The sequence below is a fragment of the Ipomoea triloba genome, chromosome 15 (assembly GCF_003576645.1).
Source record: "Ipomoea triloba cultivar NCNSP0323 chromosome 15, ASM357664v1".
Lineage (NCBI taxonomy): Eukaryota > Viridiplantae > Streptophyta > Magnoliopsida > Solanales > Convolvulaceae > Ipomoea > Ipomoea triloba.
Genome location: NC_044930.1, coordinates 8,577,304 through 8,599,076, shown reverse-complemented (window position 1 = coordinate 8,599,076; position 21,773 = coordinate 8,577,304). Strand labels below are relative to the sequence as shown.

The window sequence follows — 21,773 nt, the reverse complement described above, 5'->3', positions numbered from 1 at the left end:
TTTGTGTGCTAATGCATGGTTGTTGTATCTTCCTCTGTCATTTTTTTTGCAGATTTTAGACAGGGATTGGAAATGTTATTTCCTGAAAAAGTAGAGAATCTCTCTTTTTTCGTGTTCTTGCCCTACTCACTCTGTGCCCCTATCAACTCGTCCCAATGTCGGTAGATTTTGGAATATTTGTTGGAAACCACAGTACCACACCACTAAATTTATTTCATTTTCATATTTCAATTATGATAGTATTTTTATATGAAAAATATTTGGTGCACTTTAATTTTCTACATACCCATAATTTAATTTCATCTCACACGTCTTTGATGTTGACAGTTTTTCTGAAAATGATAAAAAAAAAAACATGTATTTAATTGTCACATCATAGAATAAAAGTGAGAGAATAGAATTTGATAGTTACTATAGTAACTCCTTTTATAATATTAGGTTATTAAATATTAATGTTTTTTAGTTTTTATTATTTACTAATATTTTTACCTGTGCGATGCACGAAATGAATTTGCTATATTATTTTAAGAATATTTTGATCTATATATAATTATATAAATTATAACATTAAATATTATATAGTTAAATTGAAAATATGGTTTGGATCGATTATATTTTGTGATGTTATCCTTACTTGAATTCGACCAAATAATTGCTGAATTAATAGTTAATGTGTAGATGTAAGCATCTAGTGCTGAAACTTTCGAGATTTTATATATTAGCGTTTAGGATTTGTATAACTTGGGCAAATGTGCTCTTTGAAAAAAACATAATATCATCGGTTCGAATTACACATTCTTGAAACCTCTTTGTAGACGACATTGGTAGTAGTAACAGAATCTTGTCCATTCTCGTCTAGAGCTAACACCTTCAAGCTATCAGGATGGGTGACTCGGGAAAAAGACACGTACAATTGACTGTAATTAAACATCAATTTTTTTTAGCAATAACTCAACATGAGTTAGTGTGACCCTGACTTTTGTTGATAGTCATTACATATGCGAGTATCAACGAGAATTGTTTACGCTGAAACTTGAAGGGAAATATCGTATCAGAAGGAGTGAGAGACATTCGGGAGATAAGAACTTTAATTGGTTCCTTCATGTGTCCCATTAACTTTTCTTGCTTCGACAATGTGATCTGTCAATCTTGTGATGATGAGACGCATACCATTGTAAAGACCAAGAGAGTGGTCTATGTTCCACAATAACACAACAGGTGCACCAACCTTTAATGTCAATGAATGATTAGGGAGTCCAGACAATCTCAAACTATTTAGAATCTTGTGACGATGAGACATGTATCGTTGCAAAGACCAAGAGATCAGAGTAGTCTATGTTCCGCAATAACATAACAGGTGCACCAACCTTTAATGTCAATGAGTGCTTAGGGAGTCCAGACAATCTCAAACTATTTAGGAATTCAGGAGTGTGTACTTTTGATAGTTTTTCACCGTCTGATTCTACCTTACACAAAGAGTTACAACTTAAATATGTTCGTCCTTCTGCAGTGTTCATGTTGCACATGTACTAATTAATTTGATCAACGACATCTAAAGTCAGAGAAAGAATCGCTCGACCTTCTAGGTGCGACTCATCAAGCATGTTATATCTCGCGCTTGGGAAAGTCTTTTCCACTATAGTTGCTATGAGATCAGGTTCACACTTCAACAAAAATTGTGTCAAAATATCAATCTTATAAGACAAACCGTTGTATACAACCCATGCAATTTCATCTCCAATGTTTGCAATCCATTTTGAAAACCAATCAACCGTCTGTCTATCTTCCTTTGAAGCTAAGCTCCGTAGTCTCAAGTTCTTTGTGAGTCTTAATACCTTGCAATTCATCGAGATGTAGGAATAATTAATAGTGGCTCTAACAACTACTGGTCTCGTTGCTTTTGAAATAACGGGAAGGATCTGTCTAAAATCACCGCCCAAAACTACAGTCTTTCAACTAAATGTCTTTTTAGCACTACCCGGTAGACGAACCTTAATAGATCCCTCATGATTTTGTCCAAAGCTTCAAAATAGTGTTTGTGCGTCATCGGTGTCTCGTCCCATATAATTAATTTGTTCCTTATTATAAGCTCAGCAAGGTCACTACCTTGCGATATATTGCACGTGGGATCTTCGTTTAAAGAGAATGATATAGCAAATCTGGAATGCGTCGTCTTGCCTCCCGGCAAGAGCAAAGATGCTATTCCACTCGAAGCAATGTTTAGAACAATATCATCGCGACTCCTTATCTTTGACGATAACGTTATCCACACGAATGTCTTGCATATTCCTTCGTAACCATATACAAAGAACAATCCACCTCCATTGGAATCAATATCATTCATGACAGAGTCATAGACATTTTTTGCTCGTCCGTCATTTATGTTACCAACTTTTCATGCTCTGTCTTCAACAATTCCTTGTCATACGCCAACTCTTCGGCTATCAACATGTTTTCCATCAAACCCGTGCTGGTTTCATCAGGAATTGACATTTATGAAAAGTCTTTTAGGCTCTTCCCCACAAAGATAGCAACTTCTCTAACTCCACTAGAGCGAACTATTTCTTACCATTCTTAGGCATATTACCATTCCTAAGTCTTTTAAATATTAAGTCTTTTACATCAACATTTCAACAAACTCAACATTCACTTGAAATCATTAATGTGAAAAACTTAATTTGTTATACATGAATTTTTTTTTACAAAATGTCCCATTTGTCCTCTAATAATTTAACAAATCAAAATAAATGTTTAATTTTAACAAAATTTATAAGTAATGCATTGAAACAATCATTTTCAACATTATTAAAAGGAAAATTTTGTATAAAATAATAATTTATGAACTGAATATACAGTTTAGGCATAATTAATTAACTAAAATCATCATTTTTTTTATCAAATTATGATGGATGTGTCATCAATTCAACTTGCAAGAGGTTTTAAGTTAGCTAGATACAATCATACAACATTTGTAATAATGGACTAATTAATTCATAAATAAAAAATTATGATGCTTATCTTGACTTAAATTTTGATACAAAGTTGTATTTTTTCTAACTAAATATTATCCATTGCAAGCATGTGGTGACTTTTGTGGATTTGTGATGTTGAAACATTGTAAAATGTTCAGACAATATGTGGCTATAGTCTCAAAATGTTCATGAAAAATTTTGTTCTTTCACGGCTAAAATGACTTTAATCTTATCCATAATGCACCGTATCTACAAAATTTTTATTATTATATTGTTGAAAAGTGATTGTGTTTCCTAGTCCAATGGCATAAGTCGTACCAATAACCAATTGGTCCGAGAGTACACGTGGCGTGTTTTGCTCCACGAAATCTGTGTCTGTTGCATGGTTCGCAAGTCATCATATTTTCAGCTTATCAACATAGTTTGGCTTGCAACGTCAGCATGCATCCGCCAAGTCATCAAAAGCTCTCCCTTTATGACACGTGGATTTATTGTCTCAGTCTTGGCTTTCTTGTACAGTCATGTCGAAGACCAAAATCTAGTATTGGATAAGGTAAACGGATTTTTCAAACGGGATAAAATCTATTAAATCTTATTATTTATCAGAAAAGAGAAAATATAAAAAAGAAAATGTGATGTATAGCTTTCAGTGTGACTTATCTTTTGAACAATCATGGTGGTAGCATTTGGGAAACATGAATGTAGTTGATCTTAATTAAATTGAATTTTCAGTTTTTTTAAATGATTATCTTTAAAATATCTCCGAAAAAGGTTAAATTCTCAACCAAGGACTCTCACGCCCCAACCCAATAAAGTTTCTGAGAGAATGTAAATCATGGTAACTCAACTGAACACAGAGGCTAGACCGTTACGACTTTTTATTTTGACTTTTGGTACTAGTACGAAGTGATCAATTAAAGTTTTATGTGTGTGAGAGCTAGGGGAGAGAGATTCATTAATACTAATTTTGGTTATTTGTATGAAATAGAGTCTTAACCCATGAATTGAAGCCAAATGCTTTGTGGTCAAGCGGTATAGTTGTGGCCTTTTTAAGTGATAGGTTATAGGTTTGATCCCCAATAGGAGTGTTGGAGTATTTTTTTTTTATTTACAATTTAAAATGAAATATATTTTAAATATTTAATTTAAAGTGAGAACATGTTTTAGATTAAAAAAAAAAGCATATTAGATGAGATAATAAGTTTAAAAAGATATGATAAATATTATATGATGTAATAATTAGACAACAAAGAAATATGGCAAAAACTTGTGTGAGACCGTCTCACCATGAGACGGGTCGGGTCGGGTCAGGTCAAGATGCGAATGTAACACTTATATGCATAAATGGCATACTTGTATGCTCAAATATAATACTAATCAGGAATAAAATTTGTGTTACTTATAAGGGTAAATATAATACTTGTAAGGGAATATACAATACTTTTACATTTCGATTTAAAAGTATTACATTTTTCCTCAAAAGTATTATATTTGCCTTTATAAGTAAGGGGCACTTGTCAACATTACTTATTATGAAAAATGTATTACTTTTTCTCTTATAAGTAGCAAAAATTCTATTTTTGATTAGTGTTATATTCGAGCATATAAGTATGATATTTGCACATATAAGTATGACATTTGCATGGTGCTTTGATCCGACCCGACCCGCCTCACGAATAAGGATCCGTGAGACGGTCTCACACAAGTGTGACCCAAGAAATATATATGATGTATAACACTTGTGATAAGATTTTAAGCTACACATTTACAAATAAAATAAAAAAATATTTTTAATTTTTTTTAAAATAATTAATATTGCCCTATAAAATCTTGGCACATAAGCCTTTTAAAACTTAACGTTACTATATATAAGGGCATCTGCAACCCTTTTCCAATTATCTCCATATTTTGTGGGTCTAATTTTTTCACATCACCATATAATCTCCTCATCTATTTTCTCTTCAACTCTTCTCCCCTCCTTTTTTTGTGGGTCCTACATACTCTTTCAGACTCCTACACATCATTTATTATTTTATTCACTTTTCTATAATTAATAATTTTTACTTTATAATTATAATTTCAATTTTAAATAAAAATAAAATAAATTTTGAATTATAAAATATAACTTCATAAACTAATCAAAATATAATTTCTTAAATTAAAAATCGTCTGACCTAAGGAACAAATTAACATTTGAAAATGATTAGAAAATTTTAAATACTAAATATACCATCAACTAATAAAATTAAATTTTTTAAAATAAATTAAATTAAAAATAAAAATTGGTGTGGTGATGATGATCTACTGGTAATACCTATGGTATGCAAAGAACGAAAAGGTTTGGAACAACCAGAGAATTCAAACCAGCCAGATTATTGTTGAAAGAGCTGTTAATCACTACAAAGAATTAATAGAGAGCAGTGACTGACAGCAGGATCCCCAGTGACCAAGTTGCAACGACCCATATTGAGCACTGGACGAAGCTGAATGCAGGATGCATGGTTGAAGTTGAACACATACGTTGTGATTGACATTGAGAATGGAAAGACAGGTGTGGGATGGATTCTTAGGAATGACCAAGGAGTGTTTCAAGCTGCAAATCGTTGAGATCAGAGGCTGTTATGCGGTAAAGGACGCGGAAGACATGACTATTAGGGAAGCTCTAAACTGGTTGAAAGACTGCAATTTTGACTGTGCCATTATTGAAACGGATGCTCTCCAAGTTGTTCAAGGGCTTCAATTAATAGGCTATAACTCTTCATTTGATCTTACACTTATTGATTTAAAAGATATGCATGATTAACTACTGTGATAATGTGTTTATCTTGTTTGTAAAGCGATCCGCTAATAAGTTTGCTAAGGAGTTCCTTGTTAATGCTGATTGCTTGGAGTGGAAAGAAAACCCTCCTTTTGTTTGTGATGTTTTGGTATTGGATATAAACTAATGAAATTTGATGTTGTTAATTATTAAAATAAAAAAAATTTAAAATCGTGCAATTGTACCCAATAACATATTACCTTGCTCACATGGTGCTAATTAAGTTTATTTTATTCTAAAAAATTTAAAAAGTAAAAATGAAAAACGAAGGCAACCACTCGCTCCCTTTGACCAGTCTTCGTTTGGAGATCGATGATCTCCGAATCCATGGAGATGAAGACGTTTCTTCATCTCCATAGATCTGAACGAAGACCTTAGCTTAATCCATAATCCATGGAGATGAAAAATAATCTTCATCTTTGTGGATATGTAGATAAAGATCAATGGGGATGAAGGTTTCCATGGATCATCATCATCTATAAAAATGGAGACAAAGAAACATCTTTATTTCCATGGTACTCGAGGCTATTAGTATGCCTCTAAATAAAGACTGACTTCTCTGATCGTAGACCGATGTCTCCAAACGAAGATCGGTCGAAAGTAGTCTAAGTAGTTGCATACTTGCATTACTTATTATTTTTTATTTTTAAATTTATATAATAACAACACTTCAAATTATCACCACACAATCTAGGTAATCGATGACTAAGCAAGGTAATCTTTTATTTGGTACAATTGTACGATTTTAAGATATTCAATGGGTTAATTGTAACTTCTTTTTTTTTTTATAACTTTTTAAGTTCGGTGGTTCAATTACATTTTTGTTTTTTATTCAATGGCCTATTTTAGCCTTGTTCTTTTTTAATGTAGTGCATATTCATTTTTAGTACACTACCTAAAAATCATCCTATATTACATTAAAAATAAACTATCAGTATATTAAAAAGGGAAAATGGTCAAATAAGCCCCTAAACTTTACACCAAAAGTCAATTAGGCACTTAAACTTTTTAAAAATGCAGTTAAACCATTTAACATGTCAAATTGAGACAATGAAACTCAAAAACTGGTAAACAACCTATTATTACAGGTCATTTAAGTTCATGCGAAAGAATTCGACGAGCGGTGACGACCAACATCTACGGCGGAAGACGACCAGAGGAGAAGGCAACCGAATTTGGTTGCCTTCTCCAAGAGAAAACGACGGATCTGGTCGCCTTCTCTTGGAAGGCGACCTCAGGTTTCCTTCTCTGGCGAGACATTTCTGGTCGCCTTCCGCTAGAGATCAGGTTTCCTTCTCTGGCATGGAAGGCGACCTCAGGTTTCCTTCTCTGGCGAGACATTTCTGGTCGCCTTCCGCTAGAGATCAGGTTTCCTTCTCTGGCGAAATGATGGTGACCAACGACGGTGACCGGCCTTCCGCTAGAGATCAGGTTTCCTTCTCTGGCGAAATGATGGTGACCAACGACGGTGACCGGGGACGAGCTGTCGCCAGATTCTGCCGCCTGAACTTAAATGACTATTACAGGTCATTCCCTGGCGAGACGCCTGAACTTAAATGACTATTACAGGTCATTCCCTGGCGAGACATTTCTGGTCGCCTTCCGCTAGAGATCAGGTTTCCTTCTCTGGCGAAATGATGGTGACCAACGACGGTGACCGGGGACGAGCCGTCGCCAGAACTTAAATGACTATTACAGGTCATTTATTTACCGGTTTTTGGGCTTCATTGCCTCAATTTGACATGTACCTAATTAATTTTTAGTTAAAATTTTTTTTTTGAATACTACTAACTCTATTACAATGCAGTATGACTTCACTGAGGCTCGAACCCACCAACTCCCATATAAAAGAAAGGGTTTGATGCCACTGGACCACAAAGTCCTTGGTGTAAAGTTTAGAGACTTATTTGACCATTTTCCCTATTAAAAATAAACATTTATTTGTGATTGACACTTACATAATGAATAATGGTCCACATTGTAAAGTGAATCGTGATAGCATAATTTGCCCACTTTTGCATCATGGCTAATGAGTTTGAGAAAAAAACATTGAGAATGGCCCATGTGTGCGCTTGGATTTTGTGAAAGCCCAATTTAGTATTATTATTTTTATTTTTATTCAAATAGAATGATAGAAATCACAATTTAGATTAATTAGATTTGAATTACTCATTATTATTAAGGCTAATATAATATATATTTTGTCATATTGTGAAAGCCCAATGTAGTATTATTATTTTTATTCGACAAAATTATTCTTACACTGTTAATTTCCGTCAATATATATTAAATGCTTTCATAATTATTAAGATTTTGTAAACAAGCACAAAATAGAGTTTTGATTGCCCCATCTGTGTTTCTTGGTTACCTAGAGTTGTTTCGAAGATATTGTTGTTTAAATTTCAATACTAGAAAGATTTTTATTTACACCATGTTCGATCTGATGATAATGTTTTTTCTTTTGTAGTAAATACTTCTCCACATATTCTTGTTCGTGCTCGAGATGCATTACCGTGGGTTGTTGTAAGCGCCTGAGTCAACCGCACTACCAACAAGAGGACACGATGTGCCGCCCCCGTGTCATGGCCATGCCACCCTAATAGAAAGGTACATGATTGTGATACCCTTACCTCCTGCAAGATTCACACCCAAGTATCCTCCAATTATTCCTCTCAGGCCTCCCATGGTGCCAACCACTAGCTCCCGCTCAATGAACACATCTTATGTTATTTCGCTACATGACACATGGCTCTATAGGCAACAAATGTTTGATTGCCTGTGTAGGAGATTCTGAGCTCACTTGCTACTCTCAAGTCGTGAAGAGCTCTAAATGGAGAAGTAGAGAACAACGATGGACCAAGAGTTAAATGCCCTACTACATAACAACACTTAGAAACTGGTTCCACCTAATTGGGATATGAATATGATAGGATGCAAGTGGGTGTTCCGAGTCAAGAGAAATTTTGATGGATCAATTGAACGTTACAAGTCTCGACTTGTTTTCAAAGGGTTCAATCAAGTTAAAGGAGAATTGTTGGTTTTATGACTTTTGGGTAGTCAACGATTGTCTAACATCAGTGTTAAAATAATGAGTATATAAGAAAAATATACAAATAATATGAGAGAATTTAGAGAGAGAATAAATATTTTGTATTGCTCAGAATTACCTTGTGAATAATGAAAATTGTTTCCCCTCTCCCCATGTATATGGGGTCTTTTTATACATATTTTGAGCTAAGAACCCCATAAAGAATAGAAATCCTAGACTACTTCATATTGGAGTCTTTGTTACATTGGGAATAATAAGCCCTAATTCTACTACATTAGGAATAATGAGTCCAATTCTTATTAAATTATGAATACTAAGCCCAATCCTTAGTAAACCCTAAGTTGCTCGGTACTGTTATCCTTCTTGGGTTTCCTTGATCCAGTTACTTTCTTGGTCGGTCCATGTGGCCCAGACCTAGTATACCATTTATCATCCAATTACTCCTGAGACAAACATGTGGCTAGGCTACAGAGAATTTTCTCAAAAAACTTGGCGAAGAGGAGTGCAGGATGGTTAAAACAGAGAATAATAATACACCTAAAGCACAAATATACCATACTTGTGCACGTGAAGAACAATACTTTTGCACTTGAAGAACAAAACTTATGCACTTGAAGAACAAAATTTATGCTCCTGAAGAGCAATATAATACTTGTGCACCTAAAGTACAAAAGTTATGCACTTGAAGAATAAAACTTATGCACCTAAAGAATAAAACTTATGCACCTGAAAAATAAATCTTGTGCATATGAAGACCAAAATCCACCATGTATCACTCTGTTAATCAAATGGAAATATCCTCTACACACAAAATAAAGAGGTAAGCTGAGAATGGGTCACCTTGTCTCAAATCATGAGGTGGGACAATTGTATTAGTTAGGGTACCATTCACCAAAACTCTGTACCTAACAGTGGTGATGCACATATTTATAAGATTAATGAAGCTCATATCGAATCTCATAATAATCAAAATTTTTCGAAAGAGGTGCCACTCCTTTTTTATCATATACTTTAGTCATATCAAGCATAAGGGCACTTCAACTAGTTGAACCCTCTCTTTTTCAACTTCAGAAACAATTAAGACATGGTTATCTACGAGTCCTCCCAAGATGAAGGTACTTTGAATATCATCAATGGCAAATCCTAGCACTGTTTTCATTGTGTCTGCAATCATTTTAGCAATGATTTTGTATATGACATTGCACAACACAATGGGGGATGTTTGAGGATTTTATACACAACAAATTCTTTAAACAAAAAAAAGTAATCCACCAATAACAAGCATTTTAACAAAATTACATCTACTTTGCTCATTAAGATAATGAAATAGAATATTAAATTGAGTGACATATATGCTAATTTGTTTATGAATTTGAGGGGTTTTCTCTTTGTCTGGATGCTTTACATTGATATAAGTCGAAATGTCTTGTACCTACCAAACATAGACTATTTTTGTACTTATCATCACAATAATTAGATTTTTACTATAGTTTTTCATTGAGATGTTCAAATTTATTTTTCAGGTGAATTTTGAAAATATCATATTTTTGTTCTGGAGCTACTTAACCTGCTTCGGTGTTGTCATCATCGTTGAAAGATGTGGTGATAGAGTTGAGTTAAGAAGTAATAGATATTAGAAAGCGTGGTAGTTATAGATTCATTTATGTGTAGATTCATGTTGTATGCACATTAGTAAGTAGCCATTTACGGGCTAACAACAATTTTGGCTAGCCAAGTGGCATGGTTTGACTGTACTTGACAGACTAAATATCTTTTTTAATTGCCACTTGCCTATTCGTAAGTAGCCATTTATTGACCAACAATAATTTTGGCTATCTAAGAGGTTAGGTTTACATGACAAATAGTTGCATGTCACATATTATACAACTAAACCACGCCACTTGGTTAATGACCATTGGCCAAATGGCCAGCTGGTAATAAGCGAGCTGCATTTTAGGCATACATGCTTACGTTAGCACATAGTGCGAACAGAGTTAGATTTAATTAAAGACCTTTGGAACTTTGAGGTTTGACCTATGAATCTTTATTTATAGCTGCTTTTGTCATAGAGGTCCATTTAACACATTTTGCTTGAGCATTTTAATTAAGTGAGCTGCATTTTACGCATGCCTGCTTACTTTGGCGCATAGTGCAAATTCAGATTTAAAAGTGAGTTGCATTTTACGCATGCTTGCTTAACTTGGCGCATAGTGCAAAATCAGATTTAATTAAAGACCTTTTGAGCTTTGGGTTTTGATCATTGAACCTTTGCCATAGATCATATGTCTACATATGGACCTCAAGTAGATGACAACTATGGCTGCTTGTTTGTTGATTTTTTCGAACAATTGATGTTTGTAATTTTTTTTTAAGTCCAAATTGAACACTAGATCCACATCAACATTAAAAATCCATTTCTCAACTCACATGCGCTTTAACTCACTAAACAAGTTACATTAGTGCTTAATTGAATATTTTTACTAGTTTAAAAGATTATTTATTTATTTATATATAAAAATACTTAGGGGTTCAATTGCACAATTCTAATGACTTTAGAGTTTATTTGACATTTAAAAAAAAATCACATTAGCCTTAATATACACTTGAATGATTAAGTAATATGTTAAAACTTAAAAGTGCTAATTACACTTTTATATATATATATATAATTGCGGAGGTGGGCGAGAAATGCCGCAACGTGGTTCGGACTTGGCCGAGACATGCCGCAACGAGGTGCGGAGTTGGGCGAGAAATGCCGCAACGAGGTATATATATACACACACACACACACACACATACATATAGTGTTAATACAAAACATTTTTAAGCTCGATGGTGCAATCAAACTTTCTTAAATAGTTTGATAACTTAATTGCTTTGTTTCCTTTTTTTTTTTTTGCGTTAAAAACAAATTTCAACTTAAATTCTAACTCTAATTTTCATTAGAAAAAATTAATTTAGAAAAATAAAAAATGATGATTTACTAAACATGCCCTTTAAGAGCATCAATATCAATGGTTTTTTGGTTGACATGGAGGTGAGAGAGGGTGATTTGGAGGAGAGAGGAGAAAGGAGAGAGAAGAAAATGAAATGAGTTTTTTGTGGGCCCAAAGGAGAGAAGAAAATGAAATTGTAGTAGGATTGGTTTTTTTTAGGTCCAAAGGAGAGAAAAAAAATTTAAAAATGTGTGGTTTATGCCCGTCATGTGCAAACTGGGCGTCCAGAGGGAGCGTAAACCTTAGTATTTTATTAATTTTTTCTGCTGACAGTTTATTTCTTTTTTCCTCTTCTCATATTCTATTTTCTGCTGACAGTTTATTTCTTTTTTCCTCTTCTCATATTCTATTTTCTAGTCACACCAGTAAAAATCTCCTAAAAAATCACAAGCGTTTCCTAAAATGCTCATGCGAAAAAGTGCTCAAGTCAATTCAAGAATATAGTTTGTTTCTTTAATTTCATCATTATATTATATTTATTTATATATATATTTCAGGTTGAGACGAGGGATGAGGTGGGCCCAGGTGAGTGAGCTAAGCTGATTCAGCACCCACAACGTGGCGGATCCACAGTGGCAAAATGGATACAGATGGAGAGAAGAGCGGGACCCACATTTGGCCTCCGATGTGAGAGTGTAATGTGTGTGAAATTTTTGAAGATTAATAAATGTGAGGAGTCTGGGGGAGAGAGAAAGAGAGATTTACATAACATATGTTTTTTGTTCTTCAGAGCAAAACCCATCTCACCAAACGCACCGTAAGCCGTTAGACACAGATTCTCCGATTCTCTCTCCATATTTCCCGACCTCTCTCTCTCTACTCTCTACTCTCTACTCTCTTTCTGCTGTTACACAGCCAACGAAGTGGGCTAGGGTTCATTCAGTCCATGGCATTTCCCTGAATGGCAATGGCGGCAACTTCGAGGGGTGTGGCCACGCCGTTTAAGACCAAAGCCAGGAGAGCCGATGCGTTGCCGGTTTCTGGATTTGTGGAATTGCGGTGGAGGAAGCGGAGGTTGCTTGGCGGAGATGCGCGGTGGAGTGTCCAGTGCTGCTGCCCTGACTCCGTGGTGCCTATCAGGGGGAGTTCCGGGTCGGGTAAGAGTGCAGACAACTGTGAGGAGTGGCGCTTCGATCCCCTCAAGATTAACAGGGTTCGTGTTCATGCTTCGACTGCAATGCCTTTTGCTTCTCCTCAGTGAGTCTCTAATCTAATTTTGCTCTCTTTTATTTTTAACCACTGTAAGCTGTTCAGTAGAGAATTAATTATGATCACTGAATATATAATTGATGGATTAGTTTTTTCTCAATCAATTTGATTTTCGGTTTCATTTCTGTCAAGTTTGAAGCAACTCAGCGTGTGTCAGCATTTTGACCTTGTAAAACTTCTGCGGATTGACTTTTTTTTTTTTTTTTTTTTTTGTTTGTGGTCTAATTTTCAAACAAGTCAATAGATTCGACAATTGTTTAATTGTTTCTCTCTTTCTGACATGCACATTAGAATATAAGGTGTTGAGACCAGTTCGCAGGGTTTAGCCTTACTCTGTTATCTATACCTTTGCACAAACCCTGAGCTAGTTGTTTAATTAGTTTCAGAAGTTCAGTTGCTTCAGAGGCAAAATCTTTCTCTTTATATTGTTCTCAGCATTGCAATTGTTTGTTTTATTTTATTTATCAAAAAACTAGCTTACTGATTGTTGGCATGTTACAGATCTCGGTTTGTTTCAAAACCAGAAAAGTTTTTCTCCCGTTGCACACCTAGAAATTCAGGCCCTCAATCTCGTGACACTCCGCCAAAACGAGGTACTTGTGCTTCCTTGTAGTGTTTCACATTTTCTCCAGATTATTCTGATCTATTAATTGATTTCTACAGTTGCGTTTAGTTGCAATTCAATTGGTATAAGTTTTGGTGTCTCTGACATGTCTCCACTTTATGCTTCCTTTATTGTAGATACAGGTATTGCAAATGAGAAAGATTGGGGCATTGATTTGTTAAATGAAAATATTAATGAATCTGGCGTTAACGAAGACGGTAGTACTTGGTATCGAGAAAGTGGGGAAGACCTGGGAGAAAATGGTTACAGATGCAGATGGGCAAGGATGGGTGGTAGGAACCATGATAGCACCTCTGAATGGAAAGAAACGGTATTGAAGTTTTCCACAGTAATATGTTCTAATACTTTATGATTGCATAAGTATAGGTAGACAATATGTTACTGATGAACTTCTGTTTGAACTAAATGTCTACCAAACTCCTCTAATTTTCCTCAGTTTCTCGCGAAAATTATTTTGATACCATCCATTCATGAATCTAGCAAATTATTAGATTTCAAATATAGAAACTTTTCTGTTTCAATTTCAAGAAGCTTTGCCTTGATGGAGACAACTATCTTTACAGTAATCCCAATAAGTTTGACGGGAGGATTATCCTTGATTCTAAATGATGGAAATCTTTTTATTTATTTATTTTTTCTGTTAACTTGATGCTAGTAAGTGAAAAAACTGTTTCTTTTAGAAGTGCTGAAACTTCTTGATGTCTTGCATTTTTTGCAATGCTTGCTTCTTGAACGTATTCTTAATCATAAAACCTGAGTATTACTATGCTACAGAACAGCCTTAAAAGTGAAATGAGGGCGTCCACAATGTAGTGGGGATATTTCCCCTCTACATCATCAACCAATATCCATCTATCTCTACATCATTGCTGAATATTATTTATATTATATATTATATATTAAACAAAAAAAAAAAAAAGGAAAGAAGTTGTCCACCACTTCTGATGCACCCAGCAGGTGCATGCAATGCATGGTGCCCGCCGGGCTCATATGTGCATTTTTTTCGGACATCTTTCATTTATTTATTTTTATAAAATCCTGCTGCAAATGTGCAGATACTGCAGAGTATTCACACATTTGCAGGTTTGGTTGAGGTGGAGAATTTTGGCTGAGTTGGAAGATGAAATATCCCTCATGCCTCATTAGGGATGCCCTGAGATTGACTTGTAAAATGCTCAATTTGGTGATTGCGTCAGTAACTTTCTATGTTATTGTTTTCATAACCTTATTAAGTATCATCCTAGGTGGATGCATTTAATTGGATTTGTTGATCTCCTTGACAGTGGTGGGAGAAAAGTGATTGGAGTGGATACAAAGAGCTAGGTACTATCATTCTTTTCTTTACTTTGTCCTTCAGTACTATTTGTGGGACCTGACTCTAGGTTTTCTAATCAATAATGCTCTAGTGTTTTCTACAACTGTTGAAATCTTAAGGTTATCCTTGTTTATTTTACAAACACTTTATAGGTGTAGAGAAATCTGGGGAAAATGCTGAAGGGGATTCATGGTGGGAAACTTGGCGCGAAGTTCTTCACCAAGATGAGTGGAGGTTGTCTATTATCCTTGTTTTTGTATCTATATATTGTATATTATATTCTCTTGGCATGCTCTGCTGCAAAATATCATAATTCTAGTATATTTGAGTGCAACATTTATTATAATTTTCAGACATTAATTTTGCCTTTTCAAATTGTAGTAATCTAGCTAGAATAGAGAGGAGTGCACAAAAACAAGCAAAGTCAGGAACTGAAAATGCTGGATGGTATGAAAATTGGTAAGAGGATTTTTAATAGCAAAACCGTTATTATCATGGTTGACATCAAAATGTTGGCCTTTTTATATTGACCAAATAAGGTTCAAACCTTAGACAAACTCCTCCACCATTTGGAAGCCTTACATTATTGAATTGAAGCAATTTATTTATTTTTGATGCAGGTGGGAAAAGTATGATGCTAAGGGTTGGACAGAGAAAGGTGCACATAAGTATGGTAGATTAAATGAACAATCATGGTGGGAGAAGTGGGGAGAGCATTATGATGGAAGGGGATCTGTCCTGAAATGGTATTTTATTTAAATTTTCTTGGCACCTTGCAGAACTCTTCCTTGACAAATTACTATTTGCATTTGTTTTGCTGTAAATCTTTGTCTTTGGGCAGTACCTTCTTGGTACTTAAAAGAGTACCGCAATCTCTTTACTTGATTAAAGAAAAACTCCATTCCTGGTGTTCTTTGACTAACTGGAGACTTTAGCAATTGAAATGACATGCACGTTATAACTAGTAGTAAGAGTCTCAATTTTACATTCTTTGTATGTTGATCTTACACTTTCTAATTTTGCATGTTAAAGCTCATATTTAGCATAGGAATTGTACCTGCTGTTAAGTAGTGAATGACTGCTAGAATTCAGAGGTGAACATTGGCTGTTGATCTTTTTAATTCACCCTCTACATTCTTTCATATGAAAATTGAGTTTAACATGTTGACCATGACAGATATGAAACTAAGCTGATGATCTCCATAAGAATTAATATCATTTTTGGTCCTTGACAATAGTGGCATTTCTACTTTTAATCCTTGACTGTTAGTTTGACCAAATTTAGTTCCTCAACTTTTTAAATCAACAAAATTAAGTCCAAAATGTCCGAAATGCCATTTGTGGCCATTTGACCAAAAATCACCCTTTTGCATGTGAGAGTATTTTGGACATTTGGACTGAATTTGGTCAATTAAAAATGTCAATAAACTAAAAATTTGGTCAAATTGATAGTCAAGGAGTAAAAGTGGAAACGCCAATATAGTTGAAGGATCAAAAGTGAAATTAACACATCTCCATAAATACACCCTCTAATATTGGATTTTGCATGCATTCAAAATATTGTCAGTACCAGTTGTTAAAGAAATGAAATTCAATTAATGAAAGTATGACAATTGGGAAATTGTGCTATTTGCATACCTGTGGTCTGCAAACTTGTCCTTTGAGAAAAGATTAGGAGTTCCCCTCGATGCATTTCCCCTACTATTGGGAGGGTTTGGTTGCTTTAGCATTCTTTTGAACAGATGTTATAAAGTTGAGAAGAGCTCATTCTATTGTTTTTGTTGCTTGCTCTCAGGACAGATAAGTGGGCAGAGACTGCATTGGGAACAAAATGGGGTGATAAATGGGAAGAAAAGTTCTTTGCTGGCATTGGGTCACGGCAAGGTGAAACCTGGCATGTATCACCTATTGGTGACCGTAAGTTCCACCCTTCTTTACTAATTGGCAAAAATCATTGAAATGGAGAAATATGCTTTTGGCTCATATATTGTGCTTGTTAAGAAACTAAAAATGGAAGAAGCTTTGCTCTAATATTTCTGTGTATATTACTTCACTGCATTCTTCTTACTCCATACACTGATACACACACATATATATAGTCATGAGCTACACNCTGATACACACACATATATATAGTCATGAGCTACACACTGCTCAAGACTATCACACTCCTCTTGGAATAGCACAATGCTCAAGACTGCACATTGCTTTAGGATACACATTGCTCTAGATTATTATTCTAACAGTGCTTATACCTAACCTACTTTGAAATTGCATAACAAATCTTTAATAGGAAATAGTTTAGCATACACTTAGAAATAAATGTCTGATTGTTCAGGACACTGGAGAACTTTGGACTAATCTGCAGTGACTTAATTTGAATAGTTTACATGTATGGGTGCCTAATGGCTTGGCTCTCCTTATTATTCAGGACAAAATAGTTATCATGAATCACTAAGATCAATTTCCTGAAGTTTTCTAGCCAATTATGCCTTTTCTGATTCTGTTAGATACTGCCAGATGTTGATATTACAGATATACATGAGTTGGTTAATGTATTCTTTGAATTCCTAAAGCAGTACTGACCCCTCTTGTCTAGCAAGATGAAACTCAATTGATATTTGTATCCCATTTTTTTGCATTTCTTATTTCAGGGTGGTCAAGAACATGGGGAGAGGAGCACTTCGGAAATGGGTAATTCACAATTATGAGTCTCCTTGCTCAACATTCCAAACTTCTGTATACAGAACTGAAAAATTAGTAATTTTTCTTGTCTATATATTGAAATTCAACACTGCCTTCTCTATGTATCAGCAAAGTGCATAAATATGGGAAGAGCACAACTGGTGAAAGCTGGGACATTGTTGTAGATGAAGAAACTTACTATGAGTGAGTGACGCCCCTGTGGGCATTTCACCGTATAAGGAACAAATATCCGAAAATTTTACCTCTTTCTTATGTTTCTTTGTTACTTGTGATTGAAGGGCGGAACCACATTACGGTTGGGCAGATGTGGTAGGTGATTCAAACCAGTTATTGTCCATCCAACCTCGAGAAAGGCCCCCCGGTGTGTATCCAAACATGGATTTCGGACCAACAGCACCACCTCCCTCTTCATCAGAGCCAAGCGATGAATTGCCTCCCTCTTCATCACAGCCAAATGATGAATTGCCTCCCTCTTCACCCTAGTGACTAGCCAGTATCACCTCTCAAAGCTTCTTCAATAGGCTGTCTGCAATGGTATTAGCATATTCATTTGCAATTTGGTTAAGCTTGTGTAACAGAATGCTTCTTTCTTATCTGTTATTCATTAATTTCATTCTTTCGAGATTTTGGTTCTTGTTAAATTGTTGTGATCTGTTGACATGGTTTGGCACACTTTCTGGATTCTGTGGTAGGATGAACAAGGCATTCTGCAGTTCAGGGTTTGCATTTTGCTCAACCGATTTTGTGGTTCTAATTCAAGTCATTTTATGCTGCCAATAATAATAGAATCATAGATAACAAGATACAATACAAAGGCAGAACAATCTTTAGGAGATTTTTTGTGGGCAAAACACTCATTTTGGAGCTTGATTTGCACCATCCTTTGATGTGCATGCAAGAGATTGAGAGTATTATAGTAACATATTTTACCTATCTTAGAAGTGAAAACATATTTATATTAGTTCAAGTTCACATGCTTTCACTTTTCTTTTTCCGTTATACTTTGAGAATTAATTTCTCATTCATCTATTAATCATTTTGAGTTTATGAATATACAAAATTCATCCTTCACTTGAGAAAATTTGAATCTATTCACTGCTAAATTTTCAACCATTTTGTATATGAATGAAAATTGATTTTCGAGAGTAAAGACTCAATAGTATTCAACAAACAATTCTTTCAAGTACGTAGGTGTTGAGCTTCAAACACCCTCTTTTCCCTCATAAGTAATTCTTTTAATGAGTATATCACATATTCCACTTAGATTATCTACACTTAATATTAAAATATAGTAACTAATTCTCTCACTCAATTGTAAACAGATCATAGGGTGAGACAACTGACATGAAAATTTAAGATTGCTCTATACTCAAGATCAATGATCGATCCTTTGATGTTTGGTTAAAAATGGATGAGTCATTTCCACTCAACCACACCCGCAAGTTATAATGACCATATTCAGTTTTAGGTTGAGTTGTCAACTTGTCAATACACAAAATTTTATCCCAAGGGCTTTAGGTACATTCCTCATAACATTTCTATCAATTCTTTATTTAACCATTTGATTAGCAAATTCACAATGTTATCTTTTGACCTATCGTAACCAACAATGATAATACTCGTTGAGAGAAGTTATTTAATGGTATTACGTCTATAACGTATGTCTAGACTTAACACTATACATATAACTTTGTACCTTTCCAATTGTCAGCTCACTAACTCCAGTCTCCCCTGATCATTTGGATTCGTGGTCTTGGAAAGAGGATATTAGAGGTGTCTACACCGTAAAACATGGTTACCATCTTCTGACCCGAGCTTTCATGGGGCATGTGGTTGATGTTGAATTCACAGAATGGTCGAAAATTTGGAAACTGAAAGTGCCCCTAATATTAGAAATTTTTTGTGACGCTGCATGAGTAATATTCTTCCAGTCCTTGAGGTCCTGCGTACGAAGAGAGTGGCGGTGGGTGGTGGTTGTTGTTTTTGTTTATCTGAGACTACTGAAACGGCGTCTCATCTATTCTGTGAGTGTCCTATGGCTTGTGCTCTTTGGGGAATGAATGATGTTCTTCAAGGTCTTCCTTTTGTTCGATTCGTGGAGAAGGTGCTGTGCTCATCAGAGGATATTAATGCTTTATTGATGGTGACAAGGTTTTGGGCCTTGTGGAAGGCACGTAACAACCAGATTTGGGAGGGGAAAGTGTGGTCATTATCTATGCTTCAAGGACAGGTGACGTCCTTGCTTGCTGCATGGCACCAGTCTTTCGATAACCAATCTGCTTCTTTGCATGATGTGCAGGTGATACGATCCCACATCGGCTCCACAAGAGATTGTGGAGTGGTACTTAAGTTGGGGCCAAACCTCCACTCATGAGCTAATTTTTGTGGTGGAGTTAGGGTCTTGACTTGAGTGCCCTATCGATAGGCTACTGTTCGAGATTGGATTCCTCCTCCCTTAGGTAAATTCAAATGCAATGTGGATGCCGCCCTTCATAAGGGACTCGGAAGGGAAATTTGTAGCGGCACGCATGTCCCATGTTTTGGAATCAGATTATCTAAATGTTTGTAATGCTTTTAATTGTTCTCATTTAGAGTACTTGTCTTATGTCGGTCGTATTATTCAGCATTGTAAGCTGATTGCTACTGGCATGGTGGATATTGTTGTTCGCCATGTTAGAAGGCCAGCGAATCACGTAGCTCATGTACTTGCGCGGGCGACTGATTCATCTATTGTCCTTGGTGTTTGGGACTTTGTTCCCCCAGTTTGTATTTCGGGCTTGGTTATTTGATAGTTGAAGTTGCTTGGTTTTCAAAAAAAAAAAAAAAAAAAGAGGTACAAGTTTCTACCACCTCATAACATTTAAGAAATGACATATCCATTCAACCTATTCACCACATTTGTTTAAAACTATCATCTCAAATTCCATTGTGGATAATTTAGTACTCACAGTTTGTCTTGAAGATTTTTATGAGACGATTGTAACGACCAATGTAAAAACTTATCCACTTGTAAACTTTGAGCCTTTAATATCAAGTATCTAGTTAGTTTCGGTGTGTCCTATCACAACATGATATCTTGTATAGTGCAACCTAAGGTCAAGAATAAACCTTAAGTATTTTATCACCCTTACAATTGCCTTCAATGTTTATGACTAAGATTACTTGACACATGGGTAATATATGATCTAGTATAATTCATTAAATACATAAGACTTTCAACAACCCTTGCGTGTTGTACTTGAGAAATACACTCTCATCGATTTTGAATTGACTTAACACAATACCATTTAGTAAAGCAAAAGAAAAAACTTTAGTTAGTCTATGCGGTTGTCATGGACAAACATTTGACGTGCTTGTGTCATGATGCACATGAGTTAAGTTTGCAAAACTCATTTTAAATCATGATTTTCATCACATTTATGTGTATGTAAGACAGTATTCTAGCAACATATTTAGCATTCCTTTAAAGCAAAAATATATTTATATTAATCCAAACTCACGTACCTTTTCAATATAGGATAAAGTTAAGAGAGCCTAAATCTTATTTATTTATTTATATATTGGTAGGGAAAGAACTTCAACTAAACAAACAAATTACTCTCATCGTGGATAGCTCCCACTTTGAACTCTTTCTTGGTTCCCTTGGAACCTTACCTTATTAATCAAAGAGTAGTCTTCTTCAATTCCAAGTAGCACTTCTCACTGCGTTGTCCTATCAACGAGAGCACTAATGATACGACACTCAAGTAAAAACTCTAATTACATCACAAAAATTAGTTATGAGTAAAGTTTTGACCTCATCTTAATAGCCACTCTACACTCTTTGTGGAATTAATGTGGGATCGTAGCTACTCACAAGCGTTATGCATAGGAGTGTTAATGCAAGCTGACCCACCCCATTAGGCTCGCACCTTGGTGGGCGAGAAATTTGGCAGGTCTTAGCTTGGTGGGCCGGCCTTCGAAGCTTACATGCCAAATTTCTTTTGCTCTAACCAGCCCAATGCGGGTTAGCAAGCCTCACTGGCTAGCTTAAAATTTAAAAATTTAAATTCTATACTCTTGCGGTTGCTAGCAAAGTAAAGT

General features: G+C 35.2%; 2 protein-coding genes across 2 annotated transcripts in view; one reads left to right on the top strand and one right to left on the bottom strand.

Moving 5' to 3' along the window:
• The window catches only part of LOC116006675 (HMG1/2-like protein), a 111,077-nt gene that overhangs the window by 29,390 nt on the left and 59,914 nt on the right, over window positions 1–21,773 (bottom strand). The window lies entirely within an intron of this gene.
• Window positions 12,518–18,426, top strand: LOC116006671. The gene is made up of 11 exons (XM_031247136.1): window positions 12,518–13,032; window positions 13,546–13,637; window positions 13,786–13,979; window positions 14,953–14,992; window positions 15,137–15,218; window positions 15,366–15,443; window positions 15,605–15,730; window positions 16,780–16,901; window positions 17,639–17,678; window positions 17,799–17,873; window positions 17,969–18,426. The coding sequence occupies exons 1-11, from the start codon at window positions 12,737–12,739 to the stop codon at window positions 18,171–18,173; spliced, it is 1,350 nt and encodes a 449-aa protein (XP_031102996.1). The 5' UTR covers window positions 12,518–12,736; the 3' UTR covers window positions 18,174–18,426.

Bases quoted from the DNA above. Each gene is read 5' to 3' on its own strand.
- LOC116006671 (XM_031247136.1), top strand. From the start codon at position 12,737: ATGGCAATGGCGGCAACTTCGAGGGGTGTGGCCACGCCGTTTAAGACC. The intron at 15,219-15,365 runs GTTGTCTATTAT...TTCAAATTGTAG, and splicing joins CTTCACCAAGATGAGTGGAG to TAATCTAGCTAGAATAGAGA. The intron at 16,902-17,638 runs GTAAGTTCCACC...TTCTTATTTCAG, and splicing joins TGTATCACCTATTGGTGACC to GGTGGTCAAGAACATGGGGA.